This window comes from Salvelinus sp. IW2-2015, linkage group LG35, assembly GCF_002910315.2.
Source record: "Salvelinus sp. IW2-2015 linkage group LG35, ASM291031v2, whole genome shotgun sequence".
Taxonomy (NCBI): domain Eukaryota; kingdom Metazoa; phylum Chordata; class Actinopteri; order Salmoniformes; family Salmonidae; genus Salvelinus; species Salvelinus sp. IW2-2015.
The window spans coordinates 19,124,438-19,144,912 of NC_036874.1; the positions used below are offsets into that span (position 1 = coordinate 19,124,438).

Consider the following 20,475-nt stretch of genomic DNA (forward strand, 5'->3'; position numbering starts at 1 on the left):
CCATGACCCTACATTTTTTTTTAAAGGTATCTGTGACCAACAGATGCATATCTGTATTCCCAGTCATGTGAAATCCATAGATTAGGGACTAATTCAGTTATTCAATTGACTGATTTCCTAATATGAGCTGTAACTCAGTAAAATCTTTGAAAGTGTTACATGTTGCATGTACATTTTTGTTCAGTGTTTATCAAACAAAAAATGCAATGGCTTTTTCAGGCTGTGTTCAATGTCCCCTGGGCAGTTTACAATGGAAGTGCATTAGACCTGCCAGAGTGGAACTTCCAAAGCTGCAAGATGGTGGGTCTGAGTCCGACCATCTTTGAAGAAAGGTCACGCCACAGATCAGCAGAGACTGTTTACACACACAGACTATGTTTTCACATGTCACGYTACATCTATGTTTGTGTGAGGATTAAAGTAAATCTAATCAACCGGCAGACTGATGCATTGAGACTGGAGTTGGAATGAGAAGCCCCATGCGATGCTAAATAACCCATTTCCCCTACTGCCATATGGGGATGTTCCATTACATAACCATGACCCTCTGTTCATTAGAGTGCAAGCAGACTGATGAATCATTCCATCTGCTGTAATATCTCTCTGCAACCAGGCCTGGTAGCAAAGAGAAGGTTGAATCAATATGGGGAGGGAGGGTGGAGTCAWGCTGCRTTCTTAACCAGTGGSAAGTRTACGAATGGCCCTCCAACAGGTAATTACTAGTGGGAAACTCATTTATCATCCTGAGCTCTCATTTCTCTCACCTGCTGACCTCTGACAACTACTAAGGAAATTACCTTGATAACAGCATTTTTGGCAGTTAAATACAATTAAACTTTATTTATAAAAGGCAATCTGGTTTTTGAACATAATTTGTTTACAGGCATGATAGCTGAACTTTTAGTTTATGGTTTACTCAGCTTGTTGRCCATTAGCCAATCGGCGTTTCTCAACTGTTATTTATGACTTCACAACTGGTAAATTCCCACCTCCCACTTGGTTACAAATGCAGCATTAGCTGAGTTCAGGGCTGTCTCAATTTGTCTTTCTTTGATTCCATGCATCCTATCTCCCCGCATCCTTCTACATTGTATTGGAGGAGACGGACCAAGGTCCCTCCCCTCTGACCTTCTCCAATGCATTTTGAGGAGGTGAGGCGATCGCATGTGAGGAATCAAGGAAAGATGGATTGAGATAGTGCCAGAGCGAGCTAGTAGTGGTTAACATAACAGCAGGATCAAATGTGGATAATTTACTTAGAATGGCTATTACTGACAGATGAGACAATTTCATTTTTACAATGGACAAATAATTATAATTCTGCAGGAACAGAGCAGATTATCCCTCAGAGATGTCTAATCCCAACTCTTCCCGAAAAACTGATGAGTGAGACATTTCGTTCCTAAAAGTAGGTCATGATCAGTCTTTGAGTGGTTTGGTCAAGCGGGAGTGTTTTTGAGAGACAGTGAATTTGTGATGATGATGTTACATGGCTGACCTTGGATTTGAAAAGCATTTGAAAGGAATTTGCCTTGCACGAGATTAAAATGCCCTATTAATCTATTTAGAGAACAAGCATATCTAATGACACTGGGCTACGTGCACGTACAAGGTTTATTCATAATGGGAGTTTTTCCTCATGCAATAAATCGTGGGTGGTTCAGAGAAATAATATGACTTGAGTGAATCTTGGAAGGACATTTTATTCCAATACTAAAAATGCATGTTCAATCACACACATCTGAAAATAACAAAAGTGATTTGATGCTGATTAATCTTGAAATTCACTTGCTTCATTGGTTTTGTATCTTTGTTTCTGTCATGACTCTAATATTGGTTAACGACAAAGGTCAGCAGTATTTTCATAATTGTCTGTGGCTAACAATCTCTTTCTTCCTGATCCAATGTTCCATGCAATGGGCAATATAATACTATCAATATTCTCTATTATCAATATCATCGATATCAATATTCTCTGAAAAACAGAAATGAATCCCTCATTTACCACAAAGCCCCACCTAAAATAACCATGAAAACACCACAATGTTTAAAAGGCATCGTTCATTTAGACATTCAATATAAAAACGACTTTTGCCAGAATCCCCATATTATATACAGGATACCCCACTGATGGTACCAGGAAAACACAAATGTAGAAAAGGGACTATCAATTGTTATTCTAATCCAACAGGTCTGTTTAATTGCAAATGCCTTATGTCAGTTCTACAGCTCCATCTCTGCATATATGTTTCCATGGCAACTAGACCCTTCTGCTTGACATTCCAGTCTCATACACCGGTTGCTGGGCACTCAACACACACTTCCATCACAAAAAGCGCCACTTGATTCGACATCGATTGACCATACCAAAATCATATTGATACGTAACAGGTTATTAGTCCAGTCAATGCAAAAGGCTTTGACTTATGAAATCTATTGACCGATTCTGTTATTAACCATCCACAAATTACAGAGGAGGGGAGCACAGAGCTTTGCATTTTTTTTATTTGCTATGATCACCGATCAAGGATGYGAGTTGGCCATGTCTGATAACCAAGCTTTCTCAGATAACACAGAGACAGAGTTTGTATGCGTTATGCTACATTGAACGTGTAAAATAAAAACAAACAAAAAAAACACATTCAACATAATAACAAAAGGCAAAGTCATTAAAGAGGAGTTGCTTCTATTTTGGTGTATTAAAAAGCAGGGATAAGAACAAGCAGGGAAATCTTTTGATTATTCAAGATGTTCAAGATGTTGAGCCTGGCAGATCAGTAACCACAGGATTACCATAGGAATCCACAGCCAACTCTTGAGTAAGGCTCAATTAAATTCCCAAATCCCTTTGACAGTGTCCACACCCTCAGTTTGAAACTTATTTTTAAGCCTTCAATTAAAATGTGAAATTCCAGTATATTGAAGGCTGTACAGTAAAAGTACATCAGGAATATCAAGCAACATCAATGAGAGAATGTGTTTTCGAACAATGACGACGAGAAACATAATTAAAAAGCACAATAACCAAGGCAACAAAGGGATGTATGTAACTGATATACAGTGAGACTTACATTTAATTACACACCTTCGTCCTTCATGTTATAAGACAATGTCAGAGAAATAGGTCTCTTGAGAGTCCACTTGTACTATAGGTACCAGAATATTTACACATATTCCTGGGAAATACAAAAATGGACAGTTTCTTTGTTTTCTATAACACAAATCTAATTACTGAACCCAGAGTCATACCTAGCCAGTGACATTTGATAGCAAGTCTTTGATATAGGGCAATGCCAAAGGGCATTGCAAAGTATTTATTTAACCAGATTCAATAAAGCATTGTCACACGAACTGCAATTACAGTTGAAGTCGAAGTTTACATACACTTAGGTTGGAGTCATTAAAACGTCTTTCAACCACTCCACAAATTTCTTGTTAACAAACTATAGTTTTGGCAAGTCAGTTAGGACATCTACTTTGTGCATGACACAAGTAATTTGTCCTAAAATTGCTTACAGACAGATTATTTAACTTATAATTCACTGTATCACAATTCCAGTGGGTCAAAAGTTTACATACACTAAGTTGACTGTGCCTTTAAATAGGTTGGAAAATTTCAGAAAATGATGTCATGGCTTCAGAAGCTTCTGATAAATTGACATCATTTGAGTCAATTGGAGATGTACCTGAGGATGTATTTCAAGGCCTACCTTCAAACTCAGTGCCTCTTTGCTTGACATCATGGGAAAATCAAAAGAAAATCAGCCAAGAACACAAGTCTGGTTCATCTTTGGGAGCAATTTCCAAATGCCTGAAGGTACCACGTTCATCTGTACAAACAATAGTACGCAAGTATAAACACCATGGGACCATGCAGCCGTCATACCGCTCAGGAAATAGACGCGTTCTGTCTCCTAGAGATGAACGTTCTTTGGTGCAAAAAGTGCAAATCAATCCCAGAACAGCAGCAAAGGACCTTGTGAAGATGCTGGAGGAAACAGGTACAAAAGTATCTATATCCACAGTAAAACAAGTCCTATATTGACATAACCTGAAAAGCCGCTCAGTAAGGAAGAAGCCACTGCTCCAAAACCGCCATAAAAAAGCCAGACTACAGTTTGCAACTGCACATGGGGATGAAGATAGTACTTTTTGGAGAAATGTCCTCTGGTCTGATGAAACAAAAATAGAACTGTTTGGCCATAATGACCATCGTTATGTTTGGAGGAAAAAGGGGGAAGAACACCATCCCAACCGTGAAGCACGGGGGTGGCAGCATCACGTTGTGGGGGTGCTTTGCTGCAGGAGGGACTGGTGCACTTCACAAAATAGATGGCATCATGAGGCAGGAAAATTATGTGGATATATTGAAGCAACATCTAAAGACATCAGTCAGGAAATTAAAGCTTGGTCACAAATTGGTCTTCCAAATGGACAATGACCCCAAGCATACTTCCAAAGTTGTGGCAAAATGGCTTAAAGACAACAAAGTCAAGGTATTGGAGTGGCCATCACAAAGCCCTGACCTCAATCCTATAGAATATTTGTGGGCAGAACTGAAAAAGCATGTGCGAGCAAGGACGCCTACAAACCTGACTCAGGTACACCCGCTCGGTCAGGAGGAATGGGCCAAAATTCACCCAACTTATTGTGGGAAGCTTGTGGAAGGCTACCCGAAACATTTGACCCAAGTTAAACAATTTTAAGGCAATGCTACCAAATACTAATTGAGTGTCTGTAAACTTCTGACCCACTGGGAATGTGATGAAAATAAAAGCTGAAATAAACAATTCTCTATCATTCTGACATTTCACATTTTTAAAATAAAGTGGTGATCCTAACTGACCTAAGACAGGGCATTTTTTACTAGGATTAAATGTCAGGAATTGGGAAAAACTGAGTTTAAATGTATTTGGCTAAGGTGTATGTAAACTTCCGACTTCTACTGTAAATCAGGGTAGAGTTCATTCTACGCAAAAAAAAWWAAAAAAATGGACTGATACAGGGGGTCACTTCTTGGACTTGTCAGATAAAAAAAAAAGCTAATTTCCGTTGCGTGCCCTAATGAACACATCCCAGGTATGAGGTGCCTTCCGAAAGCTAAATGCAACAGTCATTGAACAAACACCACACTGGCCAAGCCATGTCTCGAATGATGGCTGGTGGACAGAGATTTTTTTTAAATGACCGCTGTGTTGAGTATAGATGATCTTCATGTGGAGATGACTAGAGGATAGCGTGATGACTTTTGTCTAAGTGTTTCTTTTATTGCCCTCCGGCTCACGGGATGAGTGCTCTAAAAGAAAATGTTACGAGAGCTTGACAGCAATCTTCTGGTCCTTCTTCATCATCCTCTGAACATCCTTCTCCATCTTCTTCCTCTGCTGCTCCATGGAACGCTTTTCTCTCTCGGCCATCTTCTGTTGTCTGGTAGACAGGGAAACACAAAAAGGTGTGAGTTTAAAAGGATTGCAACAAACCTCATTACTAAGCTTTTTGAGAGAGCAAAGGTGATAGTTCAGAGGTAGAGAGAAAAAATATATATCAAAAAGTACTGCCAACCAAGTTACCCTGAAGCCAGAATTTTCTGTGTGCAAATAATGCCTTTCTTTCATGTTGACTGTGCTGAACATTCTTAATACACTGCCACCTGCTGGATAACAACTAAACTTGCAGATCTCTTGACAATATGACAGTAATATGACACTGAACATGACAGGATTTTCACATTGAACTAGGGCTGTCCCCGACAATTTTTTGGGGCGACCTCGAGTCGTCTGGTCCAAATTTTTAAACGTGTATTTTCCCATAAAATTACACATCCTATGTGTTTTAATCAAATCGACTATATGCACTGAGCTTGTCTGATGCTTTAAGCGCACCGTTTGATGAAATAATTGAAGACACACAAATGACTACAGGGAGTATGACCGCATTTGATTTGATTGTGTAGGGCCGGGCTCAGACTTGCTGCACTGATTTTAAAAAATTGACAGCGAGTGACTGTGTGACTAGCAACAATTGTCTCTCTCGCCTCCCTGCTGCAGTGACCACCACAGAACATCAATTTWTTGTATTTTTTTTGCTGAAGCTACAACATAATTACAACCATTTCTGACTGAAAAGATCTGTTACCGAAATCCTTCATTTGTTTAGGACACATTCCTTATTCCCTAAACCCTTGCTCTATTTACATGACAAATGTATGCATCGCATGCATGTAACCCATGGGGACTGACCGTATACCAAAGTCACATCAATAACTTGGTTATAACAAACTCCGAACACGTGACAGCGAAATGGATGCAAAGGACTTGACAAATAAACTCGAAACGGGGGAATGTTTTAATGGATGCTCAGGAGGAAGTCAGATGTGTGGAATAAATTTAACTTTTTATGGAAAATATTGGAGGTCAAGATTTTTTTTATTTTTTTTGTAAAGCCTTTATTACAGCAAAGACTATAAAACAGTCGCATTCATTCATGAATGCAATTTCCGAAATGGAACGGTTTAATTATTGTTTACGCCAATTACTCAAGGAATGCTTTATTTTAAAACAAAAATGCTGGATTGCATTTCAAATCAAGAATGACTTGTATGCTGTGTGATGACATGAATGAATGATTAATTGATACAGTAGCCTACCTAAGTATTTAAATACAGGCCTAAGTAAGTTACCGTATTAAGACTAAACAGGACGCACTCTTAGGCCTACAGCTCGATGGTGGTTATACAAGGATGTTATATAAGCTTACTAATGATAATGACATAAGGATGATCATAATAATAACAATAAGAAGGAGATCAAGAAAGAGGGTTATTATAAATATAATTTTCCCTGACAATTTGGAACAGTGTAAWCACTAAAATAATACCAGAGAGGCTGTTCTAACGGGGGGACGGGGAAGTGTAAAGCTTTTATTACAGCATAGCAAAGATTAAAAACAGGCGAATGTGAAATTGTTTATCCGACATGTGGTTGCGTGAGGCTTGGTGCTGACGGAATGAATAGGCTATTAAACAAACACACAAAAAAGCAACAAAAGCAGGATCTGTCTTATTTCTGTTGATATATGGATCAACAGGATTATTTACAGTGGCAAGAAGTCACAAGTATGTGAACCCTTTGGAATAACCTGGATTTCTGCTTAAATTAGTCATCAAATTTGATCTGGTCATCTAATCACAACAATAGACAAAAATAGTGTGCTTAAACTAATAACACAAATTATTGTATTTTTGTCTATATTGAATACATAATTCAAACATTCACAGTGTAGGTTGGGGAAAGTATGTGAACCCCTAGGCTAATGACTTCTCCAAAAGCTAATTGGGGTAGGGAGTCAGCTAACCTGGAGCCCAATCAATGAGACGAGATTGGAGATGTTGGTTAGGCGCTGCCTTGCCCTATAAAAATAAAAATACATTTTTTAAATCACAAAATTTGAGTTTGCTATTCACAAGAAGCATTGCATGACGTGAACCATGCCTCGAACAAAAGAGATCTCAGAAGACCTAAGATTAAGAATTGTTGACTTGCATAAAGCTGGAAAGGGTTACCAAAGTATCTCTAAAAGCCTTGATGTTCATCAGTCCACGGTAAGACAAACTGTCTATAAATGGAGAGCACTGTTGCTAAGTTCAGCACTGTTGCTACTCTCCCTAGAAGTGGCCTTCCTGCAAAGATGACTGCAAGAGCACACCGCAGAATGCTCAATGAGGTTAAAAAGGATCCTAGTGTCAGCTAAAGACTTACAGAATTCTCTGGAACATGCTAACATCTCTGTTGACGAGTCTACGAAATGTAAAACACTACAAAAGTGCACCTGGATGTTCCACAGCGCTACTGGCAAAATATTTTGTGGACAGATGAAAATACAGTTGAGTTGATTGGAAGGAACACACAACAATGTGTGGAGAAAAAAAAAGGCACAGCACACCAACATCAAAACCTCATCCCATCTGTAAACTATGGTGGAGGGAGCATCATGGTTTGGGGCTGCTTTGCTGCCTCAGGGCCTGGACAGCCAGCTATCATCGACGGAAAAATGAATTCAAGTTTATCAAGACATTTTGCTGGAGAATGTTAGGCTATCTGTCCGCCAATAGAAGCTCAACAGAAGTTAGGTGATGCAACAGGACAACGACTCAAAACACAGAAGTAAATCATCAACAGAATAGCTTCAACAGAAGAAAATACACCTTCTGGAGTAGGCGAGTCAGAGTCCTGACCTCAACCCGATTGAGATGCTGTGACATGACCTCAAGAGAGCAGTTCACAACAGACATCCCAAGAATATTGCTGAACTGAAACAGTTTAGTAAAGAGGAATGGTCCAAAATTCCTCCTGACTACAGAAAACGTTTGGTTGAGGTTACTGCTGCCAAAAGGAGGGTTAACCAGTTATTAAATCCAAGGGTTCACATACTTTTTCCGCCCTGCACTGTGAATGTTTAAACGGTGTGTTCAATAAAGACATGAAAACGTGTAATTGTTTGTGTGTTATTAGTTTAAGCAGACTGTGTCTATTGTTGTGACCTAGATGAAGATCAGATCAAATTTTATGACCAATTGATGAAGAAATCCAGGTATTTCCAAAGTGTTCACATACTTATTCTTGCCACATATACATTTAACATTTAGGCTATTGATTATAGACCTAATTAAGTTGGGGTTTCCTCTCACCTCACTTTTCTTAGAAAATTAAGGCAAGGGCTGTTTTCTCGTCTCCTAACACCGCTGCTGCCTCCACCCATTGTTCTCAACAGTGGTGTAAATTGCTTAAGTAAAATACAACTTGTCGTTTTTGGGGGTATTTATATTTTTCACAACTTTTACTTTACTACATTCGAATTGAAAATAAATGTACTTTTTACTCCATACAATTTCCCTCACACCCAAAAGTACTTGTTACGTTTTGAATGCTTAGCAGGACAGGAAATGGCCTAATTCACGCACTTATCAAGAACATCCCTGGTCATTCTACTGCCTCTGATCTGGCGGGATCACTAAACACACGCTTTGTTTGTAAATGATGTCTAAGTGTTGGAGTGTGCCCTAGCTATCCTAAAAAATAAGAATTTAATACAACAAAATAAATACAATAAAAACAGTACCGTTAAGTTATCTTTTACAATTGGGTACTTTTGCCACTACTGGTTCTCAACACCAATATGCTGTTTAACTTTGATATTACTCACATAGCAACATGGTCTAGGAAAAAGCGCCAATTCAACAGCGCACTGATGTGTTTGGAAAATTCCAGAAAATGATGTCATGGCTAAAGAAGCTTCTGATAGGCTAATTGACATCATTTGAGGCAATTGGAGGTGTACCTGTGGATGTATTTCAAGGCCTATCTTCAAACTCAGTGCCTCTTTGCTTGACATCATGGGAAAATCAAAAGATATCAGCCAAGACCTCAGAAAAAAAATTGTAGCCCTCCACAAGTCTGGTTCCTACTTGGGAGCAATTTCCAAACGCCTGAAGGTACCACATTCATCTGTACAAACAATAGTACGCAAGTACAAACACCATGGGACAACACAGCCGTCATACCGCTCAGGAAGGAGACGTGTTCTGTCTCCTAGAGATGAACGTACTTTTGTGCGAAAAGTGCAAATCAATCCTGGAACAGCAAAGGACCTTGTGAAGATGCTGGAGGAAACAGGTAAAAACGTATTTATATCCACAGTAATACGAGTCCTATAGACATAACCTGAAAGGCCACTCAGCAAGGAAGAAGCCACTGCTCCAAAACTGCCATAAAAAATCCAGACTACGGTTTGCAACTGCACATGGGGACCAAGATCATACTTTTTGGAGAAATGTCCTCTGGTCTGATGAAACAGAAATATAACTGTTTGGCCATAATGCCTGTTGTTATGTTTGGAGGAAAAAAGGGGGAGGCTTGCAAGCTGAAGAACACCATCCCAACTGTGAAGCACGGGGGTGGCAGCATCATGTTGTGGTGGTGCTTTGCTGCAGGAGTGACTGGTGCACTTCACAAAATAGATGGCATCATGAGGGAGGAAAATGTGGATATATTGAAGCAACATCTCAAGACATCAGTCAGGAAGTTAAAGCTTGGTCGCAAATGGGTCTTCCAAAATGGACAATGATCCCAAGCATACTTAAAGTTGTGGCAAAATGGCTTAAGGACAACACAGTCAAGGTATTGGAGTGGCTATCACAAAGCCCTGACCTTAATCCTATAGAAAATTTGTGGGCAGAACTGAAAAGGCGTGTGCGAGGAAGGAGGCCTACAAACCTGACTCAGTTACACCAGCTCTGTCAGGAGGAATGAGCCAAAATTCACCCAACTTATTGTGGGAAGGTTGTAGAAAGCTACCTGAAACATTTGACCCAAGTTAAACAATTTAAAGGCAATGCTACCAAATACTAATTGAGTGTATGTAAACTTCTGACCCACGGGAAATGTGATGAAATAAATAAAAGCTGAAATAAATCATTCTCTCTACTATTATTTTGACATTTTACTTTCTTAAAATAAAGTGGTGACCCTAACTGACCTAGAACAGGGAATTTTTACTAGGATTAAATGTCAGGAATTGTGAAAAACTGAGTGTAAATGCATTTGGCTAAGGTGTATGTAAACTTCCGACCTCAACTGTATCGTTGAGAGTCTATGTATTCCCAATACACATATATCAGGAGCCATATCTACATGGTATAGGTCTCAAAAATATTTTTTTTAACAGAATTGCATTTCAAATATTCTCTAGACCCCTCTCTAGACCCCTCAAACTCAAATCTGAACCTCGAAGTAGAGGGCTGCCTGTGGGTCCTGACAGAGATCATTGCGGTGTGGTCAGCCTTTTTCATGCTGTGGGTGGGAGTTGGCAGACAGACGACTTTTGGATTAAATTATTTTTGTTGTCGCACAGATTATTTGTTTAACGGTCATCTTTCTTCTTTGTATGCGTTAGCCATCCTATTGTATTAAAAGCACATCTTTGTCACATTCACACACACTCAGAATTCGCTGCTTCAACTTCAGCAACGTATCTCTCATCTAGTTGGGCGTGAGATCAAGTGCGACTTGTACACAGAAGTATGTGGACACCCCTTCAAATTAGTGGATTTTGCCATTTCCGCCACACTCGTTGCTGACAGGTGTTTAAAAATCAAGCACACAGCCACGCAATATCCATAGACAAACATTGGCAGTAGAATGGCCTTACTGAAGAGCTCAGTGACTTTCAACATGGCACCGCCATAGGATGCCACCTGGGAGCAACAAGGGCTCAGCCGCAAAGTGTTAGGCCACAGAAGCTCACAGAACAGGAGTGCTGAAGCGCATAAAAATTGTCTGTCCTCAGTTGCAACACTCACTACCGAGTTCCAAACTGCCAAGGGAAGCAATGGCAGCACAAGAACTGTTCGTCGGGAGCATCATGAAATGGGTTTCCATGGCCGAGCAGCACCACACAAGCCTAAGATCACTATGCTCAATGCCAAGCATTGTCTGGAGTGGTGTAAAGCTCGCCACCATTGGACTCTGGAGCAGTGGAAACGCATTCTCTGGAGGGATGAATCACGCTTCCCCATCTTGCAGTCCGACGGACCAATCTGGGTTTGGCGGATGCCAGGGGAAAGCTACCTGCCCCAATGCATAGCACCAACTGTAACGTTTAGTGGAGGAGGAATATTGGTCTGGGGCTGTTTTTCATGGTTCGGGCCCCTTAGTTCCAGTGAAGGGAAATCTTAACGCTGCAGCATACAATGGCATTCTAAACAATTCTGTGCTTCCAACTTTGTGGCAATATTTTGGGGGAAGGCCCTTTCCTGTTTCAGCATGAAAATACCCCCATGCAAAAAGCGAGGTTCATACAGAAATGGTTTGTCGAGATCGGTGTGGAAGAACTTGACTGGCCTGCACAGAGCTCTGACCTCAACCCCATTGAACACCTTTGGGATGAATTGGAACGCCGACTGCGATCCAGGCCTAATCGCCCAACATCAGTGCCCGACCACACTAATGCTCGTGGCTGATTGGAAGCAAGTCACCTCAGCAATGTTCCAACATCTAGTGGAAAGCCTTCTAAGAACAGTGGAGGCTGTTATAGCAGCAAATGGGAGACTGTATGAAATAGGTCTCATTGAAATAGAGTAGGCTGCCAATGCATGGGCAAATCACTGGCAGTTATCTTTCCAAGGAAATGTACTACCTGAATATGAATAGGCTATAGTTTACTACATTGCCTATAAATACATATTTATAACCCATATTTGTCTCAGTCTGAAAATCTTCCCACTCCTAAAAGGTAGGCTATAAAATAGCTCAAGAGAAAGTGCAAGTCTCTCCAACTCTACGTCTAGCATATTGGCTGATATATTAAGCTATCGGTATTAGTGGGCTATAACGGGCCACTTGAGAATCTCAGGTCATTTAACCTAGGCTATGTCTTGCGCATTTTCGATATTACCTAATGAGCACAACATTTCTGGGACCATGGCTGGCAAGTGAGCTGCGTCACATACGCCTAAAATAACATCGCAGGACAGCGGTTGGGTTCAGAAATAGTTATGCGGATAGCGGTTGGGAGCAGGATGAAGAAATCAGTCCCACGCAGACTACATCGAAGCCAGTTCCACTGCCCCCCCCCCCCCATTCTTCCCCTCCAATCAGGGACTGATTTAGACCTAGGACACCAGTTAGGTGAAATTCATTATCAGGTAAAACAGAAAACCAGCAGGCTCTGGACCTGTAGTATAAGATTTGAATACCCCTGCTCTTCACATTATAAAAAATGCTATCACCTGAGCACCAAATCGGCCTCCCAGGCAGCATCTGACGACTCATCCTCCCAGGCGTTGGYRTCCTCRTGCCAGGTATCCATGTCTCCAAGCTCAGACTGTGGAACAGAGACGAGGACAGGAATGCAGTCAGAACACAGTCGCTGACACAGTATAGGATGGCAGTGGGACCTAATCTCCATTAGCAACTGTTCTTCACAACGCTATAAAACCTTTATTCAACCTGAATACAGAGAACTGTGGCCCTGGAGGACTTGTGCACTCCTGGGAATGAACAATGTCACAGCACTGGTCCAACTAAAACAGACAACTTTTGAGATGGTGAACTAAAAAGAAGCTCAGACTTCATCATATTGCTAGAGAGAGATGGTCTGTAATCCTTGAAACAAGAAATTGGACAGGCGTTGGCTAGCTTCTCAGCTTTTGGTGGCTGAGGTTTTGAAATCTAGACAGTGGATAGAGCAGTACCACCTCTCTCAAAGCCCCTCCCCAGCCCCTTTCAAAAGACATCTGTTTACAACACTTAGCAGTTAGCAGTGTGCATTAGAACGTTCAAGTTAAAAACCCCACCCTAACTTCAAATACCACCTTTGCAAAATCAGTATTCATCAATATAATAAGTAACGCTAATCCACCATACAAGGAGATAGCCTCCACCCCATCTTAGATTCAGCAGAGGCCAACAGATAACATTTATAGAACAGCCTGTCACAAGAGACTAGTAGTACAGTGCCTATAGAAAGTAAACACCCCCTTGAACTTTTTTCAAATTTCTCCGCCTTAAATCTAAGGGATTCAATTAAGACAACCTACTCCGTAGTTTTAAAGTGAAAGTTATAGAACATTTTCCAAATTAAGGAAAAAGAAGAAAAACTGAAATATCATAATTGGATAAGTCTCCACCCCCCTGAGTCAATACTTGGTGGAAGCACCTTTGGCAGCCATTACAGCTGTGTGTGAATCACTTGGAATAAGATTCTACCAATTTTGCACAACTCTTAGGGCAACATAAATCCATTTGTTTTCGTCAAAATTGCTCAAGCTCGTTACATTTGGTTGGAAATCTTTGACGGACAGCAATATCCAAAAAAACTGGCCTCAGATTTTCAAGCAAATTTCATTCAGGACTAAAAAGCATTTCTAGTGGGTCTATCCCACGGTCAGGTTTTCAGAAAAACTGAATGCAACAACGTTCATTCCATATTACTGGCCTGTATGACAAAGTGAAAATAAATGAGCCTGTGTAAAAAATAAAAAAAATCCACTCCAAATGATCCATTCTGTTTGCAACAAGGCTGTTAAGTAATATTAAAAACTACAGGTTAGGGTCAAATCCAATACAACACAGAGTGAAACTCTCTATTTTCAAGTAATGTGATGGCAACATCATTTTATGGGTATGCTTGTCATCGGCAGGTACTGCGGATTTTGTCAGGATAAAAAAAAAAGTTTGCGGAAAACCCGACTCGGTCTTCTGTAAACCTAAACCTGAGATAGACGTAAATTTTTTCAGCGAGACAATTACACACATTTTAATGCCAAAGACACCAGAATGGCTTTCCAAGAGGTTGAGTGTTCCTGTGTGGTCTAGTCTCGGACTTTAATCGGCTTAAAAGAATCTAAGTCAAAGTTTAAATATTGCTGTCTGGCAATGATCCCCAACCAAATGTTATGAGTTTGAACAATTTTGACAAAAACAATGGATATAAACTCAGCCAAAAAAAGAAACGTCCTCTCACGGTCAACTGTGTTAATTTTCAGCAAACTTAACATGTGTAAATATTTGTATGAGCGTAACTAAATTTAACAACTGACAAACTGAACAAGTTCCACAGACATGTGACTAACAGAAATGGAATAATGTGTCCCTGAACAAAGGGGGGGGGGGGGTCAAAATCTTGAGATTGCCTGCAATGACAACAAGCTCAGTCCGATGATGCCGTGACACACAGCCCCAGACCATGACGGACCATCCACCTCCAAATCGATCCTGCTCCAGAGTACAGGCCTCGGTGTAACGCTCAACCCTTCAACGATAAACTCGAATCCGACCATCACCCCTGGTGAGACAAAACCGCGACTCGTCAGTGAAGAGCACTTTTTTGCCAGTCCTGTCTGGTCCATCGACGGTGGGTTTGTGCCCATAGGCGACGTTGTTGCCGGTGATGTCTGGTGAGGACCTGCCTTACAACAGGCCTACAAGCCCTCAGTCCAGCCTCTCTCAGCCTATTGCGGACAGTCTGAGCACTGATGTAGGGATTGTGCGTTCCTGGTGTAACTCGGGCAGTTGTTGTTGCCATCCTGTACCTGTCCCGCAAGTGTGATGTTCGGATGTACCGATCCTGAGCAGGTGTTGTTACACGTGGTCTGCCACTGCGAGGACGATCAGCTGTCCATCCTGTCTCCCTGTAGCGCTGTCTTAGGCGTCTCACAGTAGGGATATTGCAACGTATTGCCCTGGCCACATCTGCAGTCCTCATGCCTCCTTGTAGCATGTCTAAGGCACATTCACGCTTATGAGCAGGGATCCTGGGCATCTTTCTTTTGGTGTTTTTCAGAGTCAGTAGAAAGGCCTCTTCAGTGTACTATGTTTTCATATCTGTGACCTTAATTGCCTACCGTGTGTAAGATGTTAGTGTCTTAACGACCGTTCCACAGGTGCATGTTCATTAATKGTTTATGGTTCATTGAACAAGCATGGGAAACAGTGTTTAAATCCTTTACAATGAAGATCTGTGAAGTTATTTGGCTTTTTACAAATTATCTTTGAAAGACAGGGTCCTGAAAAAAGGACGTTACTTTTTTTTCTGAGTTTATGTTGCCCTGAGAGTTGTGCAAAGTTGTTAGAATCTCATTCTAAATTATTAACAGCTGCAAAGGTTGTCAAAGGTGCTTCCACCACTTATTAACATAGGGGGAGGAGACTTATCCAACTATGATATTTCAGTTGTGTTTCTTAATTTAGAAAATTTCTATAACTTTCACTTTGAAAAGGTGGAGTAGGTTGTGTAGCTCTGTAGGAAGAATAGATAAAATTATAATTTTATCTAATTTTACATGACATTTTATGGCAACAAAATGTGAGAAAAAAAAGCTCAAGAGGGTGTAAACTTTCTATAGGCACTGTACTTTGGGCGATGCTACATAAACTCACAGATGGCTGGATGAAGGAGGTGTCCTGAGTGGCTGCCAGTCTGCTGGAGAAGCCCGCACTGCCGTCGGGTACCAAGTAGTTGAGTGGCTCCCTCTTCTTCAGTACAATCTGGGGTGGGGACAGAGAGAAAGGAGACAAGTTAAAACTACTAAGACTCAACAATATGATATGGCGTGACTACAAGCAGCAGTGTGGCCAGCGATATTGTCGACAGAGTGTGAGGCAAGGGGCTGCACTCGTCATCACCAAAACAAATACTGTTAAGCATCAATGCATGTGCACGGGAGTTTGCGTCGCCCTCTCATGCCATGTGATAGCTCGGTGAAAACCAATGTTGAACAGTGCAGCCTCGCCCTTTAGACAATTTTTGTTTGGAGTTACCCTGCTCCTCCCTTCTGGTAAACGTATATTGCTGAGTCTACCTTCAATTAGTGTTGAGAAATGCACTTAGAGCTGGAATCCGTAATTAGTGAAAATGCCTCATCCATTTGGGATATTTCAACAAAGACGTTAAGTCAAACAACAAATACCTTTTTCCCCTTGGACATCATTGCATGCACATATAACACGAGAGTATGTGGAGTACTGCAATTTTTTTTAGCATGTTGCCTGACACTCCTCTCCTGAGTTTCATCAACTAAACAAAACAAACACAACAACAAAGGACGCTGGGGTGAACAGTGGCACAAATGTCAGCTTTAAATGAAGACCCAGCCTACTTTCTGTGTTTTCCTGATGGTGGGAGCCATGTCTTTGAAGTAGTCTGGTTCCTCTTCCTCGCCAGGCTGTGGTGGCACGTTGCCATTACCGCCCTCGATCTTGATACTTGTGGGACCATCTTCATCCCACGAGCTCCATTCTTCAATCTCTGCCTGCACAGGGTTTGGTCAGATAATATGACGAAAATAAAGAGAAAGGATTTAAGTATGCCACAAAGTAAAAATTGACTGTTGGTTGCACAATAAATGGTGATGATGTAATTAATGACAATAGGGGGAAAGCAGGTTTGTTAGGGATGTAAAGCGAATCGACTAAGCACTTGCAGCACATTATTGCTAACATGATGCATCTTATAAACTTGTATATCACTGACCGGTTTGGGTACTGATGAAAAATCAACCGTCGTTGGAAGAGATATCTGATCCCCGCTTAGCTTACGCAACCTCCCAGATCTATGTCAAAACAGGAAATGTGCTTACTGTGGGCCACCACAAAAACATAGATTTTAGAGCAAAGGCATTCCACGGGAAGCAATTTTCACATGCAAATAGCATTTGATTTCTATGCTAATGTGTTTGGTTGTGCTCAAGGAGTGACATTCCATATCATTCATTTCCACATAGAGTAAAATGACTGGAAAGCTTACAGACTACGGCTTTCAGATTTGACCAAATCTGACACGGCAAAAGGGTTCTAGATCAGTTTTGCTTCTTTCAATACACCACAATGGGTGTTCCTTACCTGCATATCAACCTTTTGAAGAATGAAAGGAAGGTTGCAAGCCATGTGCAAATCTTAAAAAGGCGAAACTGAGAGATGGCCATGGTGAAGCTGAGCTAAAAGGAGGACATACCATTATTAGCAAATTGGATTTATAAATCAGAATTTTCCAACAAGACTGTCATCAACATCCATCTAATAATGAGTCAGTTTGCTAGCTGTAATAGCTTTTGTCATTAGCATAGCTAGAAAGTTAGCTAGCTATTTTCTTCCTGGTTACTACTTCCTCCTGGCAATTAAAAAAAGTATCACATTATGAGTCATAATACCCATAAAACCTAGCGGTCAAACAGGGAAATGGTTCCAATTGTTTTTACACCATTAATGTTTCCCATATGGGATTTTAGAACATTTTTTAAAATAAGGGCTGCGTTTCGTGTAGGCTTATCCTGGCGTGACATTTTGATAACCGTGTAAATCTCTCTAGGACAATGTGATTAACAATATATCTGCCTGTATTTACCCCCCAAAAAATGAAATGCTAATTAGCTGCTAATGTGGCTATCATAAAGAACTACAAATGCCATGATCTGGACGAGACTGCCGAATCGAGGCAAAGGTAGGAATCTCTGGATAAACTATGTTAGCTAAATGTAGTAATGAATAAATTGGCTACATTTCTTTAAAATGGGCAATTATGTGAACTGTCTTGTGCAAGTTTTAAATTGACAATGCCTGTTAGAAAAGGTGTCAGCTTGATGACGTGCAGGAGCTTGCAGGGATTTGTAGTTTAGCATGATGTCTACTTTGATGCTACTTAGCATTTTCGAATCTGAGAGTAAATAGTTGTGCTGTTATTTTTATTGATTTGGTCAAAGCTTTTGATACGGTAGACCATTCCATTCTTGTGGGCTGGCTAAGAAGTATTGGTGTCTCTGAGGGGTCTTTGGCCTGGTTTGCTAACTACTTCTCTCAGAGTGCAGTGCATAAAGTCAGAACATCTGCTGTCTCAGCCACTGCCTGTCACTAAGGGAGTAGCCAAAGGCACATCACTGCACTCTATACTCCTCTGTAAACTGGTCATCTATGTATACCTGTTGCAAGACCCACTTGTTGATGCTTATTTATAAAACCCTCTTAGGCCTCACTCCCCCCTATCTGAGATATTTACTGCAGCCCTCATCCTCCACATACAACACCCGTTCTGCCAGTCACATTCTGTTAAAGGTCCCCAAAGCACACACATCCCTGGGTCGCTCCTCTTTTCAGTTCGCTGCAGCTAGCGACTGGAACGAGCTGCAACAAAACACTCAAACTGGACAGTTTTATCTCAATCTCTTCATTCAAAGACTCAATCATGGACTCTCTTAGTGACAGTTGTGGTTGTTTTGCGTGATGTATTGTTGTCTCTACCTTCTTGTTCTTTGTGCTGTTGTCTGTGCCCAAAAATGTTTGTGCCATGTTGTGCTGTTGTCACGTGTTGCTGCCACGCTACGTTGTCTTAGGTCTCTCTTTATGTAGTGTTTTTTCTTGTCGTGATGTGTTTTGTCTTAATTATTTTTATCCCAGCCCCCGTCCACACAGGCCTTTTGGTAGGCCGTTATTGTAAATAATAATTTATTCTTAACTGACTTGCGTAGTTAAATAAAGGTAAAAAAAGAAATGTATTGATAAGTCACCTTGTCCGAGAGATTTCCATGGTTATCAAAGCGTCACGCCAGGGTAAGCCTACACGAAACAACCCTTATTTAACTGTTTCGAACATTTTCTATGGGAAAAATGAAAGTTTGAAAAACTATTGGAACCATTTCCCTGTTTGAACGCTAGGTTTTATGGATATTATGAGACCACCATCGTGGGGCTCAATTGCTGCATCATTTAATGTACCCATTCAAAACAACTGAGAACTTATACAAATATGATTTCAAATCATGCTGGTCGGAAAGTCGGAACTCAAGAAAGAGGCCTGAGTTCCCGAGTTGGAAATCCGAGTTGGATGACCGTTCAAATCGATTTCCCATTGGAGATCGTTTTTTTCTGGGTTCCGAGTTGTTTTGAACGCAATTAAGTCGGAGATGTCAGAGTTCCCAGTTGTTTTGAACGCGGCATTCTAATCAAGTCTAGGTATCGTTAGCTAGATTTTTTGGGGTCTGAAACGGATATAGACAGGTAGTTCATTGTCTTCATTACTAAAATACAGACACTCACCGTACAGCTCAATATACTTGCTTAGCTGACAGCTGGCGAATCAGATGTGGCCGTCCCCAGAATTCATGTGTTTGGCTAGCTAGCGCTAACTTAGCATACCGATATGCAACGTATTTTTCCTTGTAAATTTCACTCTCGAAACAACACACTTGCAATAATGACACCAGTCATATCCCAAGCGTATGTGTCTAACAGCTGCTACCTAGCATCCGTTCTCATTATTTATTCCATAAATATTTGTCGCTTCTTCATAGGCTCATGGCTGCCATCTTGAAACTGGGGAGAGGATGTGGAACCAAAGCCGGGGCAAGATGCACACTAAGTATCTCTGGGCTATGGTAGGCGTTGGTCTTCTGCCCCCCAGTGGTAGAACATATCATAGGACTTTGGCTTTTTTTGTCTTCCTTGAAAGAAGAGCTGTTATGTGAAATGTAATAGGCAACAAAAAAAACAGCATTTGGTTAATAAAAGTATAAATGTCATCCAGGCAAACTATGGATTTATTATGACCAAATAATTATGACCATTATTTACAGTGGTGTAAAGTCTTTAAGTAAAAATACTTTAAATGACTACTTAACTTTTTGGGATATCTGTACTTTACTATTTATATTTTTTGCCAACTTTTACTTTTACTTCACTACATTCCTAAAGAAAATAATGTACTTTTTACTCCAACACATATGCCTGAGTGTTGGAGTGTGCCCCTGGCTATCCGTAAAAAAAAACATGTAAGGAATTTGAAATGGTTTATACATTTAATTGTGATACTTAAGTACATTTGAGCAATTCCATAATTACAAAATGACAAATAATTTTAATCGAAGTGGGCGGGGTATTTTGAATATTTGGGGCGTAGTCAACCATACAAACTGGCCAATGAGCTGACGAA

The 20,475-nt window shown here is 40.7% G+C and overlaps 1 protein-coding gene across 2 annotated transcripts; it reads right to left on the reverse strand.

Moving 5' to 3' along the window:
• Window positions 1-1,596: 1,596 nt before the first annotated feature.
• LOC111958523 (receptor-binding cancer antigen expressed on SiSo cells) lies at window positions 1,597-19,891 on the reverse strand. Of its 2 annotated transcripts, none has more exons than XM_023979773.2 (7): window positions 19,584-19,891; window positions 17,397-17,491; window positions 17,029-17,107; window positions 16,655-16,807; window positions 15,936-16,043; window positions 12,785-12,879; window positions 1,597-5,427 (listed from the first exon to the last, which is right to left on the reverse strand). In XM_023979773.2, exons 2-7 carry the CDS (start codon window positions 17,477-17,479, stop codon window positions 5,310-5,312), a joined length of 636 nt encoding a protein of 211 aa, XP_023835541.1. In that variant the 5' UTR covers window positions 17,480-17,491; window positions 19,584-19,891; the 3' UTR covers window positions 1,597-5,309. The 2 variants fall into 2 exon arrangements, with proteins under 2 accessions (XP_023835541.1, XP_023835540.1); XM_023979772.2 differs by lacking the exon at window positions 19,584-19,891 and adding an exon at window positions 18,789-18,858.
• Window positions 19,892-20,475: the final 584 nt, after the last annotated feature.